Below are 27,526 nucleotides of genomic sequence, written 5' to 3' on the forward strand. Positions count from 1 at the left end.
CCTTAACAATAAAGAAGCCAACAGGAAGCTACAGATTTCTTGGGAAGGCTCTAATATAGAACATTCCTGGAAACCAATCTACCTCAATGTGACTCTCGATCGCACCCACATAGAAAAAACAAAGGCAAAAGTGAATGTAAGAAATCACATACTAAGAAAGCTCACTTCCCCCAAATGGGGTTGAGACTCTAGCACACTGAGATATTCCTTGGCTCTTTACTATCTTCTGATGAATATGCCTGCCCAGTATGGTCCAGATCCTGCCATGCTGAAAAACTCTACCCAGCATTGAATGAAAGCTGCCGCTTAATTACAGGATGCCTGAAACCAACACCACTAAAAGACCTGTATATGTTGGCTGGTATTGCATCCCCTTCAATTCGAAGATCTGCATGATGAAAGAAGCAGACAAATGAATGATGAATGCCGCCCACTGTTCGGCAAGACCTCAGTGCCCTAAAGACTAAGATCCCAACATAGTTTCATGACAGCTGTTGAATTACCTAAAAACCTCCCAGAGACAAGACTTCAATAATGGCATGCACTATATCCTGAAAATAATACTGGTATTCCAACAGCCGAACATCTTCCACGTGGTGCCCACTTGGAATACTTGGAAAAGCCTAAACAGACTTCGGACGACAGAAAGCTGCAAACAAAATCTCATCAAATGGGACTATTTCACTGGCTCAGACAATTGTGAGTCTGGGACACACCAGTCCATAGAACACCTTCTTTCTTGTCCCTTTCTTCCATCACCTTGTGCAAAAGAGGACCTTATATCCTGCACAGAAAGAGCAGTTGATTGTGCAAGATATTGAAGGAACATCTGACCATGTTTATTGTATATTAGTTATGTATAGTTTCCTTTTTTTCATATTTAATTATTATTCCCTGTATAATTCACCTACCAAATCTAAGCTAATCTCATTGTAATGTATCCTAATTTGTTGTAAATCGTGTTGTACCACTTACTTACTACTGTACTACTTGTGTTTGGATACGGAATAAATAAATTATCCATAAAGACTCACAAACTTCACATGCAGAAAATACAAACATCTCACAAAATTCTTTCCAACTTCCTCTTCTATGAATTTAATCACAGGATTTGATAACAAAAAATAACTGTGGCTAAAACTTAGTAAGCAATGAACTCTTCCACTCTCAATGGTTAGCACTTTAAATTTAATTATATATCTCATACCTGTTTTTCTTGCAAAGAAAAAAAATTCATAACACAGATTCTATGTATAGTTGTCCCCCCCCCGCCACATTGTGCCCATTTTGAAATACCACGAACATCTCTCTGAAACATACATAGCGGCTGTGGGAAATTTTCGGTATTGAAGCCACATTATTATGTAATTAAAGAGTTTAATAAAAAATAAGCAATTAAAAGTTTCGTAAGTCATACGACTTACATCATCAGGGTACTGGCACCTAAAAGTTTTACACAACAAAAGTCTATTAACAATTAATTATACATATATGTTTCTGATAACATCACAGCTGTAATATATAATTGAGAAACCAGAATACAAATGGCAAATTTGTTACTGTATGCATGTTGGAACATTGCTAGTTATCATGTTCTGTGGTATCACACGCGTTATATCCTAGGTACGTAGCAGTTAAATTTCTGATGAAAGCAGACCATCCTTGAGATAAAATTAAGCATTGATTTTTATTGTATTGTGTAGGGATCGTAAGCATTTGCAAGGCTTCTTTAAATTTTCTTGTAAAACAATTATGATCAATACATGACTTTTTTGTTTGTTGCCAAAGTACTTGGTAGCCAACAGCAGTTGTGTGGAATGCCAGGCCTGATTTATGGTCTCTTCTTTTTTCAATGTCTTTTACATGTTCAGACATGCATATCTCTCCTGGCCTACGTAACAAATACCACAAGAGCAATGAATCTCATAGATGCCTGGTTTTTTTCATATAGTGGAGGTTTTGGTGGACATAGGAATCTTGATATTTTTTGTAAAGGTAAAAAAGCCACTTTTATATTGTACTCATGGATCAATGCAGCCACTTTGTCTGTGATATTCTTGATGTAAGGCAACACGATTGCATTCTTGAAATCTTGTTTAAGTAAGGGAGTTGCAGGAGATGTATTAAGAATTTTTCTGATCATCTTGAGCTCAAAACCATTAAGTATGAGGTTCTGTCTGGGGTAGTACAGCGCTCTTGATTCCTTTTAACTGACATGCTTGATATACTCTATGCCCTGTCTCATAAAGTTTTAATTATGCCTATCTTTTGCAATGGATGGTGGTGTGAAGCTGCATTTAAAAAGAGAAATCCACGGCAAGTACTTCTTTTTTTTGTTCCCAATATTGTCTTAAAATATGAAAAAAATGTTTTCCATGCAGTGTTTGAATAGTCCTACAGTGTCTGTTTGGGAAAAGATTTACAAGTAGATCCACTGTGTCATTTCTGTCATTGGTGAAGAGACTGACTGCATCTAAACTTGCTAAGATGTAGCAAGTTTACTTTACTTTACTTTTTCAATAAAATGTAAACTATTTTTTTTTTACAAATTATTCTGTTTTTCCTATGTGAGCTAATATCTGGTTTGAGGTTGGAGAATTTCTCCCATCTACAATTGGCCGTAATCGAATATCCTTTTTGTCTATTTATGAAGCGCCATAAATTCTTGGGCTTAATGTTTTGAGGATAAAGATTTTTTTTTTTTAAATTCTTCTGGCAAATCAGTCAACTTTTTGATAAAGTCATTGGTTTTATTATGTGTGCGCCATTGGGGATCACTGTCTAAGGATGAATAGGTATTGGAATCTTCTAATAGGCTGTTCATTTTTCTTGTATATTCGCCTGAATTCATAACTACTATTGTATTTCCTTTGTCTGTCATGACTATTACTATGTTTTTATCTCATCTTAATTCTTTAAAGGCTAGTGACTGACTTTGATAAGTTTCTATGTGGTAATTTACATTTTAGCAATAAGGCTGAAGTTTGTATGTGGATGAGATCTGCTGAATCTCTAGGAGGATTGCAAATTCCTTTTTCAATTTGCACTATGATGTCAACTTTTGGAATGTTCTGTGGAGATAAGGCAAAATTAAAATCTCTCATTAGGAGAATTTCAGAAGGCCAGAGGGGAAAGTTGGGAGAGATTTGCATGTCTAAACATGTAAAAGATGCTGAAAAAAAGAAGAGAACATAAATCAGGCCTGGCATTCCACACAACCACTACTGGCTACCAAGTACTTTAGCAACAAACAAAAAAGTCATATATTGATTGTAATTGTTTTACAAGAAAATTTAAAGAAGCCTTGCAAATGCTTATGATCCCTACACAAGGCAATAAAAATCAAGGCTTAATTTTATATCAAGTATGGTCTGCTTTCATCAAAAATTTAACTGCTACGGACCTAAGATATAACATGTGAGATACCACAGCACGTGATAACAACTAGCAATGTTCCAACATGCATACAGTAACAAATTTGCCATTTGTATTCTGGTTTCTCAATTATATGTTACAGCTGTAACGTTATCAAAAACATCTAATATGTGTAATTAATTGTTAATAGACTTTTGTTGTATAAAACTTTTAGGTGCTAGTACCCTGATGATGTAAGTCGTATGACTTACGAAACTTTTAATTGCTTATTTTTATTAAATTCTTTAATTACATAACAATGTGGTTTCGACATAGAAAACTTCCCACAGAAAGTTATGTTTGCATACAAAACTCCTTTTAGTTCCCCCCTTATCCCAGTAATCACAGCACTAAGATTATTCTAAAATTCCTTACTTGTAAATAGATAATAATAGAAATCCATGTATATATAGTAATAATAGTCCATTCATGTAAACATTTTGTAAATGATCCTTAAATAACTGACAAGAATTAAGGTAATGTAGAGGTGACATTGTAACAACAAGATCAGAGTTTAGAGTGAACTATTGTAATCCGATTATAAACATGACTGCAGGCAGTTGCTATATGAACCCAAGGCACATGCAAGCTGCCAATGTGAAAATGCAATGAGAGGAGAAGGTGTGGTATGCAAGGAGAATTAGGTGACATCTGCAAATCAATGACGTATTAGGGAAAACAGACACGGGGCATATAAAAGTCTTAGCGATGCGAGTCTGTGGTTTTTTGCCTTTTTCATTCCTAGTTCAGGTTTTGGTGTTTTCCGTGTGGTGGGTTGTAGTTTTGAGGCGTTGGAGTTAAGCAGAAGTCATTCAGCGGTGGTAATATGGTCAAAACAGTGGGTTTGTCCAAGCATAGTCATCCATGCGACGGGACAAACAGTGTATGCCAAACCCTTCTACCAGACAGATTCTTGGACATAGGGTAAAGAAGTGATCCATGATTGAAATTACCATGAAGTCAAGCCAAGGAACAACAACTCAATGAATAAGGTGATGACCGGAAAGAAACCTACAAGAAGACACGATGAGAAGTATCTCCTAATGAATTTGTCTGGTTGGTAACATAAAGCTTTATTTCTTATTGTATCGTGTAATTCTTAAGCTAGAGTGAGCTACAGTGTAAAATTTCCCGTGGATCAGACTTGTTAAGACAGATTTTAGAACTTTAGTACCTATTTCTCTAATAAGGATCTTTATAGTTATAGAAGTGTAGAATTATAGGAATTGTCATTAGTTTAATTAAGGTTAGTTAATCGATGTGTTGTATGTGCAGTAATTGAGGAAGAAATAGGGCATTCGTCCATATATTTGGTTAAGTAATCGGGTTAAGGACAGTTTGGATTTGTTAATATCACCTAATGAGAAATACCGATTGTGAACTAGATCTGGTTTGTAAATTTTTGCATAATTAATTTTACAGACCTTCATTTAGCATAGTTTTGATTAACATGTATTGTATTTTAAAATGAATAAATTTCTTTGTTTCTTAACCCAAAATACATGTATCTTCCAAGCCAATGCACCACCTGCTAAAAATATCGAACCCGTATAAGTAAAAATGCGGGAAACGGTCATGACTGCTGTTTAGAATTATTAGTAAGGGCTTGTTTAACTTTGATAACTATTTGGAATCATAATAATCTGTAGGTCAAATCCCTGACAAGAGGTTCTCTCTTGTATAGGAATCAAGATGGCGCAGCTAAACAAATAAATTTTCTTGATTCCAAGAAGGACTTGACCCCAGAATTTATAGATCAGAGAGAGTTCTCCTTGTTTGAAGACTTTGCACACGATTTAAGATTGAAGGAGAGGCCACGAAGGATTACAACAAAGGCGCAGCGGACAAGGGATATAGTTGAGAGTTAAACAAGACAAGATTGTTATTGTTGTGGTTCTTTATGTTCTATCTTGGCATCACTTTCTTGTTAATTTTCTATCTTAAATCCTTGTCGTACTAACTAAGCCTGAAATCTCTAACTTATCTCTCTGGGACTGCTTCTCTATTCGGAACTCTGACAAAATTTATTTATTTTAGCTGCGCCAGCCAGAGTCCTAGTACAGAAGAACTCTTGTACAAAGAAACTTTCCCAGAGTTTAAGTATTACCTAATCTTATTAAAGTATTAAGTGCTTATAGAAACTTCAACATTGCAGTCATGGCCTAAACTTTCTTTAATTCCCCCTTATTCACAGGTTCGAACTTTAGTGAGTGGTAATTTCAATCTCATGCCCAGACAAACTCAGACTTACATAGAAAAACATGTTTATTAATTATCAAAATTTCATACAATAAACTTTTACATATCAAGGTATGTCATATCAGAATTCTAATTCATTAGCTGAGCTATAAGGAACACATTAATTATCTAAACACTCTAATTTTACATCTCTAGATTAAGTAGGCACATTTTTATCATGAAATAATAATTCAGAATTCTAAGTAAAACTTGCTAACAAAGGTCAATTCACATTCAACTAAGTGTTGCATACTCTCAGGCTTTCACACTACTAGTCCAATATGATTAACACATTACTGAGCACAAAAGTCACTTAAAAGTTTTCTTTCTTCTCAATCAGAAATCTGTTCTTCTCTCTTTGCCCCAATACTAATCGTTACAAGAATAAGGAATTTATTGTACTTTACTAGTGTCCTGAGAGGATATCGCGCTTCTTTTCGTCCGTCCTTTGTTGTCAGATGTCTTTCTGCTTTATTGAGTCGCATCCACGTGGAGATTATGCTGATCGACGCAAATCGCCATTCCTTACACTTTGCCATATAAACACTCGTCTACTGGATCGATATCGTCATCTCGGCCGTCCTTTTTGGGGAACTTATTCCGCTGTTTTGCAACGGTAAACTTTTACCGATGGCCCTAGTTGGTGTCTGCCGTCAGCTCACGTATAGCATGCCCGACTCCTTCAGCTAGCAGCCGAGAAGGAGATTACTTCCGGCACCGTCGATCGGTCAGCGCTCTGCTTGTCCACACGAGAAAACCGGAACAGAAAAAACAGGGGTTCAAACCTGAGTGAACTCGTTTTTTATTCTCCTTTTTAGCGCCCTCTTTTCGTAATGGAGGATCTCTCACTGTGCTCTCCTATTCGCCCCTACGCGATTGCATCACACTTCTGCTCCTTGAAGAGCACTCATTTCGCCGAACGCGAGTTCAGCACGCCTTCCATGAACGCTTCCGTTGTGCCGTGACGTCATCGTAGGCAGTTAGCTAGCACCCTTTGAACCTTTGTTTGCACTTAGATTTACATTCTTATACAGTATAATTTAGACATCAATAATTTTAACAATATAATTCTATTTTGACATACAATTTTCTCCTCAACTTTACTTCTTTCTAATGTAATTGTAACAGGTTTTCTTTTATATTTTTCTTAATTAACCAATAGTGCAAGCATTTCTAGCTTAGAATTTTGTTTCTTGTTAAATCTTGAATGAATGACTTTTTTGTTGAAAGAGTCCCCATTCAAGATCTAACAAGATTTATCTTTGAAAGAGTTTTAAGAGGAAGTCAATATAGAAATATAGAGTTTTACATATATGTAAACAAATAACAACGTTTAAAAATAAAACAGACAAAAAAAATATATAACAATAGCACATGAGTACTGTGATTTTTCCCCTTAATTTTATTAAGGGAAAGTTTCTTTCTTTCTTTCTTTCTTTTTTTTTTTTTTTTTTTTTGTATTTCAGAACCCTGTTCTCGAGTTGAAAACTTGCACAATATTATGGTTTGAGTTACAAAGAAGAGAGGTAATCTTTATAGTGTATCTGTAAAGAGAAAAGATCAGGGTAGAAATTTTTTTTTCACTTGGTTATAAATTAAACCAAACTTGTCAAGAAATTATATTCTCATCTAATCCTTTATTCAAGTGTTAGCAAACAAGGTCTACATGTGAAGCACAAACTCTGTTCACACACAAGCTTTGTTTGCTAAAGAATTAAACAAGAATATAATTTCTTGGAAAATTTAATTTATGAACAACTGAAAAAAAAAGTTTTTTTCATCTGGATCTGGCTCCCACTGATGATATTTTAATAATGTTCATCACTGGACTGGCTTGCTTCCTTGGGATTAGAGCAGGTTCAAATCCTGCCAGGGGCATGGATGTTTGTGATTGTCCTACTAACCGTTTACCATATGTACTGCATTAACCTGTGTCCTGATGCAGTATGACCCTTGATGTCTTTGCACCATAAAAATCAAAAATAACTATCTCTGATCAGTGGTGGTTTTTACCTGCCACTGAGTGGAACTACCATTGAGTATCCTGTCCCAGAGCAATTTAGGTCAGGTATGATGAGTTTGATCCTTTCAGGTCTTGTGAGATTCAGTGATCTTGTAGATCACTCAGTTTTTTGGAGAGCTACCCCAGCACTTTAATGGTACCACAATAAAGGTCAAAACTGATCAAGTGGTAGTGGCCTTTTCCATAATGCACAGCATTATATATGTCTGAAAGGATGTGTTCTTTGCATTATGGGATATTAAGGCAATTAATGTGAAGTCATTAGCCTCTATACACAAGTAGCCTAGTCATAAAGATGCTGCATGCACTAACTTTCTTTGGTTACACTTGGATAAAAGATTAAACAAGAATTTCATGGCAAGTTTAATTTAAAAGATCAGTGTGAGGATATTGTCAGTTTAATGATGTGCATTAGTTCACTGATTATAGCATACACTTGCATTTCTTCCTGTTTGATCAGTGACACTCAAAAGGGAAAGCCAGTTAGAATTTCACTTCAGTTAGACTTCAGTGTATGGATGGTCTATAGATAGTTAAGCTTCTGTGATAAATAGCTGAAGAGGTTAGAGTAATTTTCATAATTCTGAGAGTGGTAAAAATAGAGGAATGTAAGTGAATAAGTCATGAAAAACTAAGCCAGAAAAGTCAAAAGCGGGATACTAGATTTGGTATTCTCCAAGATGGGACAGCACAAAGGCTTAATACTGCTCTTGTGACAAAAGGAGCCATACAGAGTGTAGTCTGGAGAGCTGAGATGTATAGTGGTTACTCATTTTGAAATCTGAAATTTAGTCAGGCAAGTACAGACATCCATACTTGCCCTCTTAAGTGATGATATTATCATTTATGCATGTGTTTATAACAATACATGTTGATGAAGTAGACAGGGAAATGATTTTTTGTGGGAATTTTAGGAGGGGTTATAATTTTTTGGGGTTTGAGATTTATTTATTTATATTTTTTTAATCACAAATAACATAGCATGTTATTCTGTTTGTGGTTCATTTTAGCATATAGTTGATAGAAAGGTGGCACATACAGGGAGACAAAGCACTCTTGAACATGCCGGAGAGTCATACTATGGATTCAGCAGTGTTCTCCACACATACCATTACTCTAACTTCCCTTTACTCACATTCTGGAGACTATGTGGCAGCAATATTATACATCAGCTGTCAGGAAATCACCTGATGCATTACCATCAGGTTTGGTCCTGTGTATTTTCTGGCAGCTGGCTGGTAGTACTGTTTAATCACTATAGCTTCAAATGGAGGAGGTTTTGGGTTTTTTTGTATGTTTGGTGGCATGTCCCAGGTATCATTTACATACACTGCATAGAAAAGATGGAGGATGAACTAACAGCAGTTTCACACCTCCAAAAAGGCAAATGCTAAAATGGTTTCTGCCTTCCAATAGCATTTTCTCCAACTAAGAAGCTATCCCTTTAAGTAGAAATAATTACTGCATTCATGAGAGCCCATTTTGTGGAAATGGGTCACATCACTTGAATGGGTAGATAACAATGACAGGCAAGGGCATATTGCACTACTTCTGTCCATCAGCAGTCCAAGATTAGCAATCGATTCAATGTAGATTTGAATAACAGCAGGAAATAATAACGTCAATGAATAAGACAGCCCTTGTAATCATGTTGATACCACACTGAAATTGATCTTTGAAGATTATAACCAGGCAGAGTTTTGGTTGCATAAGAGGTCTCATTTGATAACTTGTATTAGCAAGTAAAGTAAATTTATAGCAGAAGACAGATGGGATTAATGTTAAAAGACATTCACAAAACCGAAACAAAACAAATTATAGAACTAGACCAAATACTATATGTCTTACTAATGAACATTAAATCAATGTGAGCAAAATACATACAAAAAATATTACTGTGAAGTATAAAAGCAATCTAGTATTGCAAAAGACCATCTGGATATTAAGATAAAAATTTAGTGGACTTTTATTATTTGTTCTTTCTTAGGTTTCATGTTTGGATTTATACTTACAAAATGACAAAATTATGGTAGAAAACAGCTGCCATCTCATACATACCTAATACTAACTATTATTACTATGTCTTCTATAGTTTTTCTCAGCTGTGGGCTGAGTTTTAAAACTGCAAGAGGGGAAAAATTACCTGCAACTGATCAACAGACTCAAGAACCAGTTGGGAAAACAAAAAAAAAGTATTTATTACTACACATTTTAGAAAAACGTGACAGACAACTGCACTTCCTCAGCATAATTGGAAGAATGATGGAACATTGTGCCCTTTGATTGGAAAGGACCTGGGTTCAATTCTCATCCTGATGAGAGGAATCTTTATATAGACTTTTTCAACTGAAGGTGAGTTAACTGATCTCATATGAAGGTAGCAGGGGTTTTCTCCTTCCGGGAGAACATACATAATTTACAGACAAAAAAAAATACTGTTGTGTTGTTAATGGTGGTGGTGGTGGTGATGAGTGGTAAATAGTGTTGAATAGTAGTGTCATTGCGTGTAGGTGGAGAATTACGTAGAAGGGGAGATGGAGAGATGTGTGTAGCAAGATGATTGTATAATATTATTATGTTATACAATAATAATAATGATGATGCTGATACTTTTAAAAAATGGTTTAACACATGTTAAGGAAATTAGACTTTATTTACAACTCCTATATATATTGCTCACTGTAACATGAGCTTCATTCAGAGAGAGCAAAAGAACTGGTTCCAACATTCAAAATATTAACACAAGAATGAGTCAAACGATACTAAGTCATGCTTTCACATTTCTTGGTCACATAAATGAGCAGGAGACAAAACTATTAGTTCCAAAGAACCATGCAAGTATTAAATGTATTTACATATGTTAAATTATTTTTAAAAGCATCATTAAAAGTATTTCTTTGCTGAACTAGGAATGAAATGTCTTTCTTTCTTCTGGCAAGTGACATGGAAGTACCTGATCGATTTTTGTTTTGTTCAGAACATGGTCTAATAATTACTAACACCATGTCCCAACATAAACATGTGCATCAAGAAAGCACAGGAAATATGAAAAGTTTTCAAGACTATTTTATTGTTGATAATGATGTATCTTGACAATGATTCATGACACAAGGGTATTCAGAAGATTTGAAACAGGAAGTGATCACCAGTTTTGGTAATCACTTCCTGTTTCAATTTTAAAAAGAATCAATGTCAAGCAGCTTTCAGTGGTAAACTGCAGACTCAAACATGCAAGGGTAGAAAAATTCGAAATATGGTGCACTCAAAAAAGTTAAAGAGGCTGTACTGAAAAGAAATATCAAAAGCAAGTAAATCAGAAAGAACCCTGAGGGGGAAAAGTTAAGAAAGTTCTGTGTAAAAATAGAGAGTCATGGAAAGCCTGGTAGGAATATAGAAGATAAATATCATAAAGGTGATAAAATATTCCAGAAGCTATTCAAGAAGATCAAAAATCGAGAAAAGAGTAAAATAAAAGGAATCAGATGTCAAAGGCGACATAAAAAACTAAAAATATTCTTATCTGGAATAATTACTAGGAAAGACTTATATGAAATAAATAACAGAACTCTGTTAGAAAATATTCAAGAGGAATGTAAACAGGTTTATATGTGTATATATGTATATCAATATCTGATGTAGAAAGGCCACCAGGAATGTGAAATGTAGCTGGAGTAGATGATATGCAACTAGAAAGGCTAAAATATCTAAGTTTTAAAGCAGTTACATTGCATAATTCAGAATGCTTAATCAGACAGTTGCATTCTAGTTGGGAAGAGTTTTCTCATAGTATCCTTCATCATCAAAATCCTGCCATGTACCCTCAAGGGGTGTACAGGATATGATAGTACTACATGAAAAAAATTACATCATTACTAACTTCCTATCTACAATTTTCCTCCAAATCAGTCTGTTACTTGTCAAGACTCCAACATTATCAGATCTTATATTTCTATCATTTAAGGCACTTTGTACCGTATCAATCCACCTATATCTTGGTCTTCCTCTGGGTCATTTTGCTGCCAACCTGGCAGAGAATACTTGTTTTGCTAATCTTTCTTCGCTCATTCTGTTTAAATGACCATACCACCTAGGATTAGCTCTGTTAACGTATTCCTGGATGCTGACAATGTCAAGTTGTTTCCTAATATCCTCATTTTTAATATGATATTGCCATTGACGCTATTTGTTCACGCCTCTAATCTTTCTCAGGACTCTCATATTTGCGGTCTCTAGTCTTTGGTCAAGTGTTTTACTTATGACCCAGCTCTCTCAGATCCATAAGTTAAAACTGGTTTGAACACTGTCTTGTATACAGCTAATTTAGTGTTAAGACTAATTTCTCTCTTATTCCATATGATTTTATTCAGCTGACTTCCCACCATTCCAGCTTTGCTGATTCTGTTGTCTATTTCTATATTGAATTTACCATCTTCAGTAAAAATCATGCCTAAGTAGCTGAAATATTTTACTTGTTCCAAAGGTATTCCATTCACAACACAGTTGACATTTTCAATGATTCTGCCTATTTTCATTGCCTTTGTCTTTTTATTGCTGACCTTCATACCATATCTATTACAACAGTTATTCAATTTAGTCAGAGAATCTTGCAGACTTGTAGCAGATTTATTTAGAAGTATAGCATCATCTGCATAAAGCAAAGAGCTGACATTAACATCTCCAATTTTGATATCATGTTTAATACCACTTTCCTTCATAATGTGATCCATATAGATAATGAATAACAGAGGGGATAATGTACATCCTTGTCTCACACCAGATTTAACATTAAACCATCTTCCCATACTTCCTTCAATTCTAACTGCTGACTTACAACTCAAACAAAGACTAAGTATTGCTTGATATAATGCCCAATTGACACCATATAACTGTAGCGTATTGAATAGCTTCTCTCTTGGCACCTTGTCATATGCCTTTTCCAAATCAACAAAACTTAAATACGGATCTTTGTTATCGACTATTTGTCGTAAAGTGAAGATCTGATCCTGACAGCCACTATTTGGCCTGAATCCAGCTTGTTCTTCACCCAGCTTTTCTTCCACAATTCTTCTCACCTGTTTCTCAAGTATACTTGCATAGATCTTGCCAGGAACACTCAGTAGGGAAATACCTCTGTAATTCTCACATTCAGTTTTATTTCCCTTTTTATATATGGGTACTATGAGAGCTGTACTCCAATCATCAATAATTCGTCCCTCTGTCCAGGCTTTCTGAACTATGCAGTGCAGCCACTGTAAGAGTCTTATACCACCATACTTCAGCATTTCTGGTCAAATATCATCTACTCCTGCTGCCTTTCCACATTTCAAGCTTTTGATGGCTTTTTCTACTTCAAGTATGGATATGTATTCCTGACTGCATGCCTGGTCAGTGTTTTTTTACCACTGTGCGGTCATCACTGCTTGTTTCATTTAGCAGTTTTTCAAAGTAATTACTCCATACTTCGAGGATATCTTTTTCTCCCATTTTTATGTCACCTTTATCATCTCTAACTCTTTTTACAGCACTCTTTCCTCCATTCCTAAGTTTCTTCAACAACCTCCAGAATATTTTCCCACCTTGTTGATATTTATTTTTTATATTCTTGCCAAAGTCCTCCCATGACTTTTGTTTAGCTAGTTTTACACAGTGTTTAGCATTCTTGCATTTGTCTCTGTATTCTCTAAGAGCATAAGCTGACTTATTTGCCAGGAACTTTTGATATGCTTTCTTCTTTTCCTTTACTGCCTCTTTAACTTCCTGTATCCACCATGGAGTTCTAATTTTTCTATCCTTGCAGACAACTTCACCACATGCCTCTCTAGCTGAATAAATCAGGGCTTTCTTCAAGGCGTGCCACTGAATCTCCAAGGTTTGATTCCTGTTCTCAAACTCTTTCATTTTTTCTTCAATAATGTTTGTGTATTTTAGTCTACAGTTCACATCTGAGAGATGCTCAACTTTTATTTGCTTTAAAATTTTCTTACATGTTATTCTTTCAATATGAAATTCAATTTTATCCTGCTCTAGACTAAATAGTGATCACTTTCCATTTCAAATCCTCTGTACACTCTGGCGTCCTGCACCAGGGAGAAAACATCACTATCAACAATAACATAGTCAATGATACTTTTCTTATTCCTTGCGTCTTCTCTCCATGTGAATTCGTGCACATTTTTTATGTTGGAACATGGTGTTAGTAATAACCAGTCCATGTCCTGAGCAGAAATTCAACAGGTGTTTGCCATTATTATTAGCTTTGCTCTTTTCTCCAAATTTTCCCAAAATATTTTTGTATGTCTCACAATCATTTCCTACTCTGCTATTTAGATCCCCAACAAGGACCAACTTTTCCTTTTTCATTGTGTCAGTTGCTTTTTCTAAAGCCTCAAAAATTCCTCCACTTCTACCTTAGTAGAACCTTCTGTGGAACCATAGGCACAAATAAGTCTCATTGTCCAGTTCCCCATTCTCATATTTGCCCACATTACTCTACCTGACTGCCATTCAAGAAGATTGATTAGCCTTGTCTTTTGTGTTGAATACTATGGCTACTCCTTCTTTTCCTTGATTGTCATTGCCTGAATATAACATTTTGTATTTATTGCTCAGAAAGATCTCACCAGTTTTTGTCTTTTTTGTTTCAGTCACCCCTATTATGTCAATCTGGTACTTATCTAATTCTTCAGCTAGCTCCATTTCTTTACCAATCAGGCTTCTTATGTTGATAGTACTGATCTCTAACTCTGGTGATGTTGAGTTAGGGTGCATTTTCAGATTTGTTCCAGTACTGACTTTTCGCTGTTCGCCCTGGTTGGTTCCCTGGCGAAAACAACAGGGGCCTTGTTTAACTGGGTGACGCCCCAGCTGGCATGAAATTTTGTCATGTTGTACCATCATTTTTTATTTTGGTTTAACCAATAAGAATATAATTTGGTCGGCTAAATCTCAAATTGCCAGCCCATCCTCATTCGTTCAGTATCCAAGTAGATACCCAACAGGGTGCACCACGAGAAGGTGAGGATTGGACGTTAGATCAGAAGCCCCGGTTGGTTCTTCACATTCCTTTAAAGGCTATGTGGAGGTCTCCTCTCAGTTATACAGCTTTGACCCCTAAGCATCCATTTGTTAAAAAAGAAATAAGGGAAATAAAACAATGTGACTTTCCAAGTGTCATCGTACATTTGCGATGACACTTGGAAAGAACAATCTGAGTTCAGGCAAGATAGGAGGTGTCAGTATTATTTATTTTATAGCAAGTAGTTTAGAAATCATGGGAATATAACAATGATCTGTCTAAGTTTTGTAAAATTGAAAAATTCACATGAAAGACACCACAGGAATGGGAAAAATGTATAATAGTTCCGTTAGTTCTGGAGTGAAGAGTTTAGAGAAGTTAGTAAGAATTCATATACAGATAAGGATTGACAGACAATCTATACTTTGAGGCAGCAAAAGTTTACTAAAAGGAGGTCATATTTATAGTAATATGCTCATATTTTATAACAATGTTACAGATGAGTTGGATACACTGTTGGAATTTGCTAAGGCATTAGATAGAATAACACATGAAAGGCTATTGCATAAAATGGAGAATATGTGACTGGGATATAAACTATTGACTTGGATAAGTAGGGTGGCTAGTGGAAAGGTATTAGAAAGTGGCAATATGGTGGGTATGAAACTGACAGATTTAAAGTGATCAGCAGTGTATCCCGGGATCAGTCTTTGGGCCATTGTTGTTCAATCTATGCATTAATAATACGAGAAGGATTTGACAGCAGATATTTGATTGTTAGCTGATGATGCAAAGATTAGGCATGGCGATCAGGAATGCTACTGATATCCAGTATTTACAGAATGATTTGAATAGGCTGAAATTTAAGGCAAATGATAACAGCTAGCAATTCAATGTTAGTAAGTGTCAAGTTACGCACTTTGGCATGATGAAATTTCCATTGGCATATTAAATTGTGTTATTATGTTACAAGAAATTGATGAGGCTAGGGATCTTGCAGTTATCATGGACAAATGTTGGGGCACTCACAACCACTGCTGGCAATCCATTCCACTCACTCACCACTCTCCAAGCAAAGAACCTAGTACACACACCCTTACTAACCACACTTTGAAGTTCAAAGGTCAAAGTGGAAATTACAAATACAACCCAAAGGATAACTACAATGCTGAAACAAACATTGACACATAGGATAAGAAATCATTTTGTCTCTTTAAAAGGCCCTGTATGACCACACCTGAACTACTCTGTGCAGATTTGGGCTCTTGGGTTTTCAGAGGAGATAAAGATGCTGTGGAAAGGGTGCAAAGAAGAGTTACAATGATTACGTTTGAATTATGAAATGCAGATTATGAGGACAGATCAAGAGTTTGTGGACTGCAGACATGATAAACAGGAGATATGATAGAAGTCTATAAGATTCTGAATGGGTGGTCGAGTTTATGTATGGTAAAGAAAGGAGTAAGAGCTAGATTTTTCTCTCATAGCACAGCGAGTTTGGAATAGTTTGCTGTTGAAGTAATGAGTGTATCTAATGTGAATGAGTTTATGAGAAGGTATGACAGTGTGGGTGATGTATGATCTCCCTCAATGAGTCCTTGACTCCATGGAGGTCTCAGATGATGATGATAATAATAAGCATTAAGTTTGACAGATGACTTTCTCTTAAACAATCTTATAGGAACAGTTTGTTATAGTAGATAGTTTGTATTAATCAATTTCTTTTAGAATAGCATTGTACCTATGGGACTTTGGAACTTCTCAATAGTCTAGTATAGTGAGCAAGTTGATTTATTTATTACAGTGAGAGCTGACTGTAATTCCAATTATATTTCTTCTTTAGACTATCAGACTGCTATTAGACTATTATTATTTTAATGGGTAGTCAATGGAGTCAAAACACTCATTGTGGGAGACCCACTATCCATTAACACAATACCCATCATATCTCCTTAAACCTCTTCACTGTCAGGGCACTCACAACCACTGCTGGCAATCCATTCCACTCACCACTCTCCAAGCAAAGAAATTTACAGCCTGGTCCACAAATGCTTACTAACCACACTCACACAACTTCCAAGTGTGACCCCTATTCTCCATATACTGAAAAATTTCTTCTGTGTCAATCTTATAGATTCCCTTTAGTAACTTATAAGTTTCTACCATATATCCCCTTTCCTCTGCCCGTCAGCTAAACTCTGCAACCCACACACCCTCAATCTATACTTATAGAGAACATTCCACAGACCTATCACCAGCTTGGTCACTCAACTCTGAATGCTCTCCACAACCTCCCAATCCCCAAGAAATGAAGGTGACCAAATCTGTGCACAGTAGTCAACATATGGCTGAATCATAGCCTTATAAAGAGGGATAATAACCTCCCTATCTTTACTTGTAAATATGTTTTTCAACATATAAGTAATCCTCTGAGCTATTCTGCCAACTCTTGCAATGTCCTCTGAATTTTAAATCTCTATCCACCATCATCAACAGCCTCATCAATTTCCTGCAAACTAAACCATCAATATAATATGAAGTGTGTAATCTTTTCATCCCAAAGTGCACCTTACATTTTACAAAATTGAATTGATAACCATTGTCCTTTGCCCACACTGCCAATTTATTAAAATCATCTTGTAAGATATCTACATCACCTTTATCAAGTATTCATCATCATCATCAGCAAACAACTTAATATTCCCCTTCAAATCTTCCACTATATCGTTAATGTACAAACTAACTAGTACTCTTTCAACTAAAGGTGAGTTAGCCAGTCTCATACAGAGGTAGAGGGTTTTTTCATCCGGAAACTCAAGTTTTTCGTTCCTCAGAACAGGCAAACCAGCCCATTAACACACACGGATTTACAGCCATGAATACTTACAATATGTGAAAGAGATAGGGTCCTCACCACATGTTGTTACATCCATAGTTAACTGCGAGTCATATCATGGTTGGTAGTCAATCTCCTGGATAGGAGATGCCACTTGAATGGGAGGTCCTAGTACTGAGCCCTGGGGCACCCCCATTCGCTTTGATTCCACTCCACCATACACCATCCTCTGATGTCTGTCTATCAGTCATTCCCCCCATCTATCCCACCACCACCTTCATATCCATTCCCAATTTGTTCCAACTTATATAATAGTTTTTCATGTGATATTCTGTCAAATGCATTTGCAAAGTCCAATAGTATAATAATGGTGTAGCCATTTCCTTTGTCCAATTCTGCTGTTACCTGATTATAAAATGTGAATAAATTACTAAGACAGAACCTACCTTTTCAAAGTCATGCTGTCCCCCCCCTCTCTATAGAGTATCATATTCCTCTCCACCCATTCTTGAATTTTACTTTTAACCAACTTTCCCAATACTTTAACCACCACTCTGGAGATACTAACTGGGCTGTAATTTGCTACTTCTGTCTTGGAGCTACCTTTATGTAATGGAACTATCTTACTTTCTTTCAACTCCCTTGGGACATTGCCAGAGCTGAGGCTTAGATTAAACAACTTCGTAAAAGGCACTGCAAGTTCACCTGCACATTCTAGTAGCACACGAGCTGACATACCGTCCAGGCCTACTGTTGTATTCATATTAATATTTTTCAATATAATGAGTACCTCCAGTTCATCTACCTCAATACTCATATCTGTCACCTCATTAACTGCAAAGTAACCACCTGGATGATATACCCTTGCAAAGTGATCACTTAGTAACTGAACTATTTCTTTTGCTTCACTTTCCTACCATCAACACCGAGTAAAATTATCTTTCCATAATCATTCTTTCTCTTACTTGCTACGTAGCAATAAAACTCTTTTAGATTTACTTTGGCCTGCTTAGCTAATTTTCACTTGTAATCTGATTTAGCCTTCCTTACTATACTTGTTACCCTTATTGTTTGTGCTTTATACTGCTCATGAGCATGCTGATCACCTTTTGTTTATATTCCTTCCACAATGCTTTTTATTATAATTATTTATTTATTTTTTTGCAGCTCCTGCTTTATATTGCTACTTATGCACTCGATCCTTACTTGGTTTATCCTCCTAACCCTGGGTATGCAGCCTAATACTGCCTTGCTCAAACAATCCTTGACTGCTTCCCTTGCACTAATGACATTTATTTGATGTTGTTTCGTATATCACAGCACTACTCCAAGTTTCCCTCCTAAGTTTGTCATAATCACGAGCTTTGTAGCTCCACATAAATCCTTTCCTGAATGAAATTTCCACATGTTGAGCAACCTCCCAGGACAAGACTGCATGGTCACTTTCCCAGATTGGAGGGTAGAGTTGCTACTGCAGTTATATATAGATCTTCTGATGCTATTACCAGATTCAACACTCTCAAACCCCCCTTGGTCCCGTCCATCACATGCTGTTTCAGGTAATTATCCCTTTATAACTGTATAAATTCCATTTGACCATGTGCCCTTTCCTCCTTCAATCTATATCACAATAGTTGAAGTCTCCCATGATAATTATTCAGCCTGCACTCATTGTGCTAATCTGTTGACACATATCATCCTCCATATTTTCTTCTTTATCCCTTCCTCAGGTGTATATTTTGTCCTATTGGCTCTATCTCACACCAGACAGCCTCAAATGAACCATTTCCATCAGATCTACAATCTTCCTTAACTTCTATTTTTTGGTTGAAGATCTTTGCCAGTTATCATTAATAATACCCCTCCTCCTGTCCTATTTCCTCTATCATTTCTGAAAATACAATATCCATTACATTCTATACCTGTAACTATATTCCATGACAACCAGGTCTCACCGATGACAATTATTTTGGCCAAGCTGAGCTGACTAATGCTAAAAACTCCTCTCCTTTATTTCTGATACTTTGGGCATTTTGTGTACATGCATTTTGCCATCCCCTTGAACCCACAGTTACTCTTATATAATGTCATTGCCTGCCCATTTAGATTCAAAACTTGAGAAACTGTACCCAGCTCTTCACAGTTATTCCTGTACTCACACTCATATTCTAACAACAATTCTATTTTATTATTATTATTATTAAGAAAGACCTCCAGGGAGTGAGGAACTCATCGAGGGAGGCTACATACTACATGCACCAGTTAATCACTCACAACATCCAATGGTAATCCATTCCAATCACGTTCTACCCTATGAGAGAAAAATCTAGCCCTCACTCCCTTCTTAGCAGCATTCATTCTCAGTTTCCAAGGATACGCTTTGTCCTTTCTCCATCCTCCATAAATTGAAAAATTACATCAATTGAAATCCTGTATAGATCTGAGGAGATATGATCCTTTCAGAAGTTTGTAAGTCTCGATCATATCTCCTATTTGCTAGTGTCTGAGGTCTAAAATTCTGAATCTGTCTTCATAATCAGTATTCCACAATCCTGATATCATCTTTAACACACTCCTTTGTACTCTCTCCAATATATCAGAATCACAACGGAAATCAGGAGACCAGATCTGCACACAATAGTCCAAGTGAGACTATTGTGAAGAGACAAAATGACATCCGTATCTTTACATGTGAATGTTTGTTTCAGCATTGCATTTTAACAGCAATACACAATATTTCTAGTGTTGTCATTTCTCAAGAATGATTAACGATCATCAATAAAAAAATTGTATGAATTAGGAAAAATATGTTAAAAAAATAAAATAAAATAAAATAAAAAATGACTAACACTCTTTGTATATAAACACTGGCATCATATACTTACATCTTTTGCTTTGCCGTTCAACTTCAGCTTTTAGCTTCTGATACTTTTCTGTGCGATAAACCATTAGCCATGTTAGACCTATAAAAACGATATACATACCTATAAAAATATCTTGATTTCTAAATTATATACTGTTAAGAATTAAATTATGTTAACTATCTACAGACAAGTTAATTTTTAAGAAATATAATTTGTATTCCATTCAAAAATTTTCTTTGTATTTTGTTTATATCCATGGTTCTGAAAAGCAAGCTTAGGGCACACCAAACATCAAATTTCTAGAATAATCACTAGAATTTCATTTGGGAATTATTTTAAATTATTGCCGAAGCAGCTAAAAGCCATAAGGTATCATTATATTATGTCTGTCTGTTAACTTATATATATATATATATACAGGGTGTTCGAGATAAATTTGACAGTTTCGTAAGGAAAAAGAAAATCTTCTTTGTATCTATTAAATTTAATGAATTGACAAAAAACATTACAGGCAGAGTTAATTACAATACTATCAACAAGATTTACTCAAAATAACCACCATTAGCATCGATCACAGCTTCAATCCTGCTTCGGAACCTCGAACAAGCTGATGCTACAGTCTCCCTGGGAAGGGCCGCAAAAACTGTTTTAATTTTATCCATTAACTGGGCTTTTGTATTACTGGAAGTGCGATTGGTGTCTTTTTCAACTGTGCCCCATACAAAATAATCCATGGGGTTAAGGTCTGGGGAGTTTGGAGGCCAAACATTTGGACTGGTGAAGTCGTAGAAAATTTCAGACAACCATTTTTGACTTTTCCCAGAGGTGTGGCAAGGGGCCGAATCCTGCTGCCATACATACGGCCTACCATTGGCTACCCTTGTTATCCAGGGCTTGACTACAGTGTTTAGCAACTCCACGTAGCCATCTGAATTCCAATGCCAGGGATCTTCAACACCTGTTCCTGCAGATTTGCGAGGAATTCTGCTGTACGAACGCAATCAGATCGTCTGCTAGGGATCTTTCTTCTTGCTACATCCTCGTAGTCACCATTGCAAGTCTCTAGTTCATGCCTGATTGTTTTTACTGTATTCAGGGAGCATTGGGCAGCAGTCGAAATATCCTTATTTTGATGGCCGGCACGAATGATCATGATACAAGTTATTCTCTTCCATGATTCAGGTGGGTTCCAGCTATCCATCCTTTCTGACATCTTGTATATGAATGAAGAAGGGTCCAACCTTTTAAATGAAGAGAAGTGTGTGTTAATACATGTAACTTACGGAAAAATATAATTAATTATAAATATGTCAAATTTATCCCGAACACCCTGTATATATAGTGTGTGTGTGTGTGTGTATGTGTGTAAGTTAACAGATTCCATACACAAGAAGTCAACTGCATATAATCTCAGACCAGTTTGTTCAGCAGATAACTATTTTTTAAACCACAAGTTGCAGGAGAATAATCCTGCTGTGTTCAAGACTGTCTCAACAGTCCTGACAGAGATCTAGAAAAATTCTTTGCACCACAGATGGGATTTGAATTCAGATCTTTATTACTAGAGCATAAAGAGAAAGTTCTTGTAATTCAACATTTAAACAATATTTGTCTGAGTCAAATATGATGTCTCATTGAATGGGACATCATAGCTTAAACAATTTCATCAATGAACTGCCCTATTCTCTTGCATTCACATGGCATACGGACTGACCATGTGCTATGTGTTAATCCGTCCCACTGATGTTTTCACCTTGATATTTTCATTATGCTGAGCACCTCCTGTTTGTCTACCTCAGTTCTCACATTAGTCTCTGTCACATCAGCAACTGCAAAATCTCCACCTGGATGATACACCCATGCAAAGTGATCCTCAGCAACTCAACTATTTTTTTTTACTTCTACAGTAATTTTCCTTCTTATTTGCCCCATAAAAAACCTCTTTTGGATTTACTTTGGCCTGTTTAGCTAATTTTCTCTTAATCTGATTTCTCACCCTTCTTGCCTGCACTTTGCTGCTGATGAATGTGCTGATTACATTTTCTTTATATTACCTCCAGTCCACTTAACTTCCCACTTGATTTATCCAACTGAACAGTGTGATATCACTTCTCTCAAACAATCCCTCACTACTTCCCATGCACTACTGATAGTTTCCTTGTAACTTCTCAAACCATGACACTACTCCATGATGCTTCATGTCTGTCATAATTACCAGTTTTATAGTTGGTAATTATGACAGACATTTCCTGATATTTAGCAACCTCCTAGAACAAGACCGCATGGTCACTCTCTCCAATTGGAGGTAGAGTGTCTACCTTAGTTATGGATACATCTCCTGATACTATTATCATACCTAGCACTCTCAAACCTCCCCTGGTTCCCTCCATGACATGCTGCTTCATGTAATTATCTCTTAGCAACTATATAAATTCCACTTCCATCTCACCATGTTCTCTTTATTCCCTCCAATCTATGTTCCCATTATTGAAGTCCCCAATAATAATTAGTTGGCCTGCACTCATTGTGCTAATTTGCCAATGCATGACTAGCTGTAGACCTCATGGTCTATAGCAGCAACCAACAGTATATTTTATCTTCTTGGCTTCTATCTTGCACCAGACTGCCTCGACCTAAAAATCCACTTTAACTTCTAATTTTGTTGGTTGAAGGTTTTCAATTATCATTAGAAATACCCCACCTAACTGTCCTATTTTTGCTAGCCTTCATGAAAATACAATATACCTTTATATTCTATCCCTGTCACTTTACCATTTTCTGTCAACCAGGTTTCACTGATACCCACAATTTTGGGCCAAGTCAAGCTTCCAATGCCAGAAATTCCCCTTTATTTTGGATACGCCTGGCATTATGCAGATGATGCATTTCAACATCCCATTGAACCCAGAGTTATCCTTGTATAATGTTATTACCAACCCATTTGGATTTGAAACTTTTTGAACTATATTCAGCATTGCATAATCATTTCTGTACACAGAAATCATTATGCAATGCTGAATGCAGTTTCACAGGTTTCAAAAGCACCTTTTCTTTCTCGGTATCCACCCACAGATAGATACACAACTTTCCCATCATCCCCCAGTCTCAACAATATGGTGTTTTCAAAACCCTTATCAAGATAGCCTCCATTCTTTGTTCTACCAAGGCTTCCCTTTTCATCTGAACTCTCATTTATTCACAAGATCTTCCTATCCAATGGTTATGATGCCAAAGAGATTAACAAATTGGTTGTTTCTCCCATCTCTTGATGTCCCTCTCAATATACTGACTACAGTAATGTTACTACTATTCAAAGTATCCAAGGTACTTCAGAAAAAAACAGCCCGAACTCTAAAGAAATATAATCTCTACACTTCTTTCAAACTTAATCTGAAACTGGCTGTCTTTATCCACTCTCCCAAAGAACTAATCCTTCCCTCCCTCTCTCTCTCTCTCTGCTCCAGGTGTTTATGAGATTCCTTGTTCTTACATTTTATTATGGTCAAACTAGATCTGCCTACATCCATCTAAAACACAAGAAATACATCTAGTGCCATAACTAATCAGTCTGGTATAGCTGACATACTTTGGATACCTTGCACAGAATCAAATGTAAAAAAAACTATGCTTGAACACAACAAATATAAACTTAAACGACTTTTCTTAGAATTAGCAGATTTGAAAAACCAACCTATTCTTAAGAAATATGTTTGTGTTAAACTTCCCAAGATTTGGGAATCTTTAATTCTTAGGCCTCCCAAAGGCTAGCCAACAGTAGCTATACAGAGCACCCCCCCTCATAGGCCTTTCCGCTTTGAGTCTAATTTTTCCACTTAATTGTTTTGAGTGTTTTTGTGTGCTTTTAAAATTTTAAGATTGTATCTCTGATGTCTCTTTGACTGAGACAAAATATAGGGTCAACTCATTAAACTTGTGTTCATTCCATTAAATCGAATGAGTACAAACCAGCATGTAAGCATAAATACTTCACTGATTAAATAATAATAATAATAAAAATGATAATGGTAAGAATAATCTGGATAGATGAAGTGATTATGCTGAAATTTTACTACAGTGAGATAACCAGTAATAAAATAGTGGCAGAAAGTATCAGTTTTGGACAGAATAATTTATTAGCTCAGGGTTTCTAATAAAAGAGCTATTAGAAACAACCCTTACTGTAGCAAATACCAATTTATAGTATTCACTCACTATAACAAACACTACTGAAAGACCAGCATAGTGTTAATGATATGCTAGGTGAAATTCACTGCCACAACTATTCCTTTGGTCTCTATGATTATAGCAAAGTAAACTGTAATAACCTAAACTGGCACAGTTGATATCTGACCTGAAATGCTTAAATATGGAGGCGAAACATATACTGTCTTCATCTCATAATGCAGAAAGCTTGATCAACAAGTCAAATCCCAGATGATTTTTATTACATTAATTGTCAAAACACAACTGCTTCTGTATAACAGGGAGGTCCTCCCCCCACCAGTGAATCCAGTGACCTATGTCAATGATGCGGCATGACACATCAGAATAGTTGTATGTAATAGTGTAAATTATTATCACACAAGCATCTCCACACTTTGTTTTTCCTGGTAAATAGTAAGAGTGGATGCTAAAAGTGAAAAAGACTATTATATCATAAGGAAGAGTTTGAATAGGTTCTGGGGTTTCTTTTAGGGGTACATTTGTAATAAGCAGATTATATCAAAACAGTCCATAATATCAGTCTCTTTAAGGATTATGTCTGACAAGCAGGATTTGAAGAGCAAAGAATTTTTAACATGGGAGGCAGTTCAGCTAGTAATAAGAAAGAGAGCTCCTAGGTTAAATGTTTGACCAATTTATATGTAGGGGAACCAATACTATTGACTCTAAGTCTTAAGGGTATTCTACTTACATATTTATTTTGTGCAATCCATAAATCAAAAGTGCTCCTGAGCTAAATGTTTGATGAATTTACATGTAGGGGAACCAATAATATGGACTATAAGTCTTAAGGGGTACATTATTCTGCTCATGTCTTTATTTTGTGCAATGGAGAAAAAGGGGATCTAGGATTATATAGCTAAAGTGTTTTACAGTTTATGGCTTCCTGAAAGTGTTCATACAGGACATCTCAGAAAAAAAAATTCATGCATTCTTAAAAGACACAGACTTCCTTTAAACCACACCAAAAATTACCAATCGTTATCTGCTCATCACAAAAAGATTCTCTACATCTACATCATTCTAGTATCTATAGGATGATGTAGATAATAGAGAGGATCTTGTCCCAAAATCTGGAAAATCATCTTGAGACCTTCAGCTGAATAAGCAAGATCATCACTGCACTTAAAGAAAGCACCACCTAGGACTTTAGGATCCATTTTAAACTCAGTGTTTATTTGCCTTCCTACTTATACACTGTACTGCTGCACAGAGATGTGCATCTTGTGTCCATGAAAATGCCTTGGAGACTATGGTCAAATATTGATCTAATAATTTAATAATAAATAGTTGTTATTCCTAAATGTGTGTTTTTTCCTCTAAACGAGTGAACTCAGTAATTAGAATTTAAGTAGGAAAAAGTTTTGTAGGAGAAAAAATATGCTTCCAAATAGCCAGTGTGAGATACTTCCCGCAACTCACACTGAACATTTCAGGTATCATTATTAATGCCAGATCAAATATTTTGAACTCAACTGGTGGTTACAATTGTAGTTTGCAGGTTTCTTTATGACTGAACCTATGTTTTTCCAATAATCAGTTTAGGTACTACTCGTCTCACAGAGCAAAAGAAATCAGTCTAAAGGTCTACATGATGAGTCAGAAATAAAATAAAATTGCAGACCAGATATTATTAATGAGAGTTCTGAGGAAAATTAGGGAAATGCAGAAGAGCAACAGTATGACTAAAGTGAAGACAGGAAGAAAACTGATATTACTAGTCAGTTTTCAAGAAATATAAGCAGACCAAAACCAATGTAAGGTATAGCGACTGAAAAGTGTGGAAGATGAAAGAATAGTAGAAATAAATGTTTCCAATGACAAGAACTCAATGACAAGTCTTTCCTTGAAAGGATGTAGATGGATCAGAGTAGTTGATAAATGAAGACAAATGTAAGAACCGAAGATACTGGAATCTTACCAAATAAGCAAATTTGAAAAAATAATAATAATAATAAAATAAAGATGCTAATAGGAAACTAGTAATCAAGTTTTCTATTAGTATGGCATAGCATATTATATATGCTTTGATCCAACAAGGGATCTGAGCAGTTTGAAAATTGTAATGAAAATAGCATACAGAAACAATACTTATGTTATTATCTGACCTCCATGGAATCCAAGACCTCACCACAGGAGGTCTATAATCTCTCATGGCAAAAGGTCGAGCCATGCCTCAACCCCATTCACAATTTCCACACTCGCTGCACTTTCAGATAATACATTCAACTCACCAATCACACTCCATGCAAAGAACCAGCTTCTTACTCCTCTACTCGCACCCTCCTTATACAACTTTCATGGATGGCTTCCAGTTCTACCCCTGCCTCCCTTACTACTCGATGAAATACCTTCTCTACATTAATCTGGTAACAACCCTTTACCAACTTTTATGTCTAAGTCACATCTGCTCTTCTTCCATTAACAATGCTCTGTAAGTTGCATTCCCTCAATCATCATAGCTGATATTCCACAGACGTGACACTAACTTAGTAAACCTTCTCCAAACCTCCTTCAATACATCCTCATCCCGCTGAAAACGAGGTGACCAAAACTGTGCACAGTAGTCCATATACCCGATCAAAGCCTTATACAGGGGAAGCATAACCTCTTTGTTTTTGTTTCTACATGTCAATGTCCTCCTCATTATTATTATTATTATCTGACCTCTAGGGAATAAGAGACTCATGCACACAATGCTCATCCAACTGGATCTTAAACTGATTCAATGTGTCTACATTCACAACACACTCAGGCAATGCATTCCATTCACCAACCACTCTCCATGAATAAACATGCTCCTCACTCCTCTAATCACACCCTCCTTATACAACTTCCATGGATGGCCTCAAATTCTACCCCTGCCTCCCTCTACTCGATGAAATACCTTCTCTATTAATCTGGTAACAACC

The 27,526-nt window shown here is 36.1% G+C and overlaps 1 protein-coding gene across 2 annotated transcripts in view; it reads right to left on the bottom strand.

The window, feature by feature from the left end:
• Positions 1-27,526, bottom strand: part of LOC150092430 (calcium load-activated calcium channel) — a 109,353-nt gene that overhangs the window by 68,307 nt on the left and 13,520 nt on the right. For both annotated transcript variants that reach the window (XM_090414890.1, XM_090414891.1), the window contains exon 2: positions 20,412-20,489. In XM_090414890.1, coding sequence (XP_090271016.1) covers positions 20,412-20,489 — 78 coding nt within the window. The remainder of the gene's footprint in view (positions 1-20,411; positions 20,490-27,526) is intronic.

This window comes from Typopeltis vanoorti, chromosome 26 (genome assembly GCF_054136105.1).
Source record: "Typopeltis vanoorti isolate ZY-2024b chromosome 26, IOZ_Tvanoo_1.0, whole genome shotgun sequence".
NCBI classification, from domain to species: domain Eukaryota; kingdom Metazoa; phylum Arthropoda; class Arachnida; order Uropygi; family Thelyphonidae; genus Typopeltis; species Typopeltis vanoorti.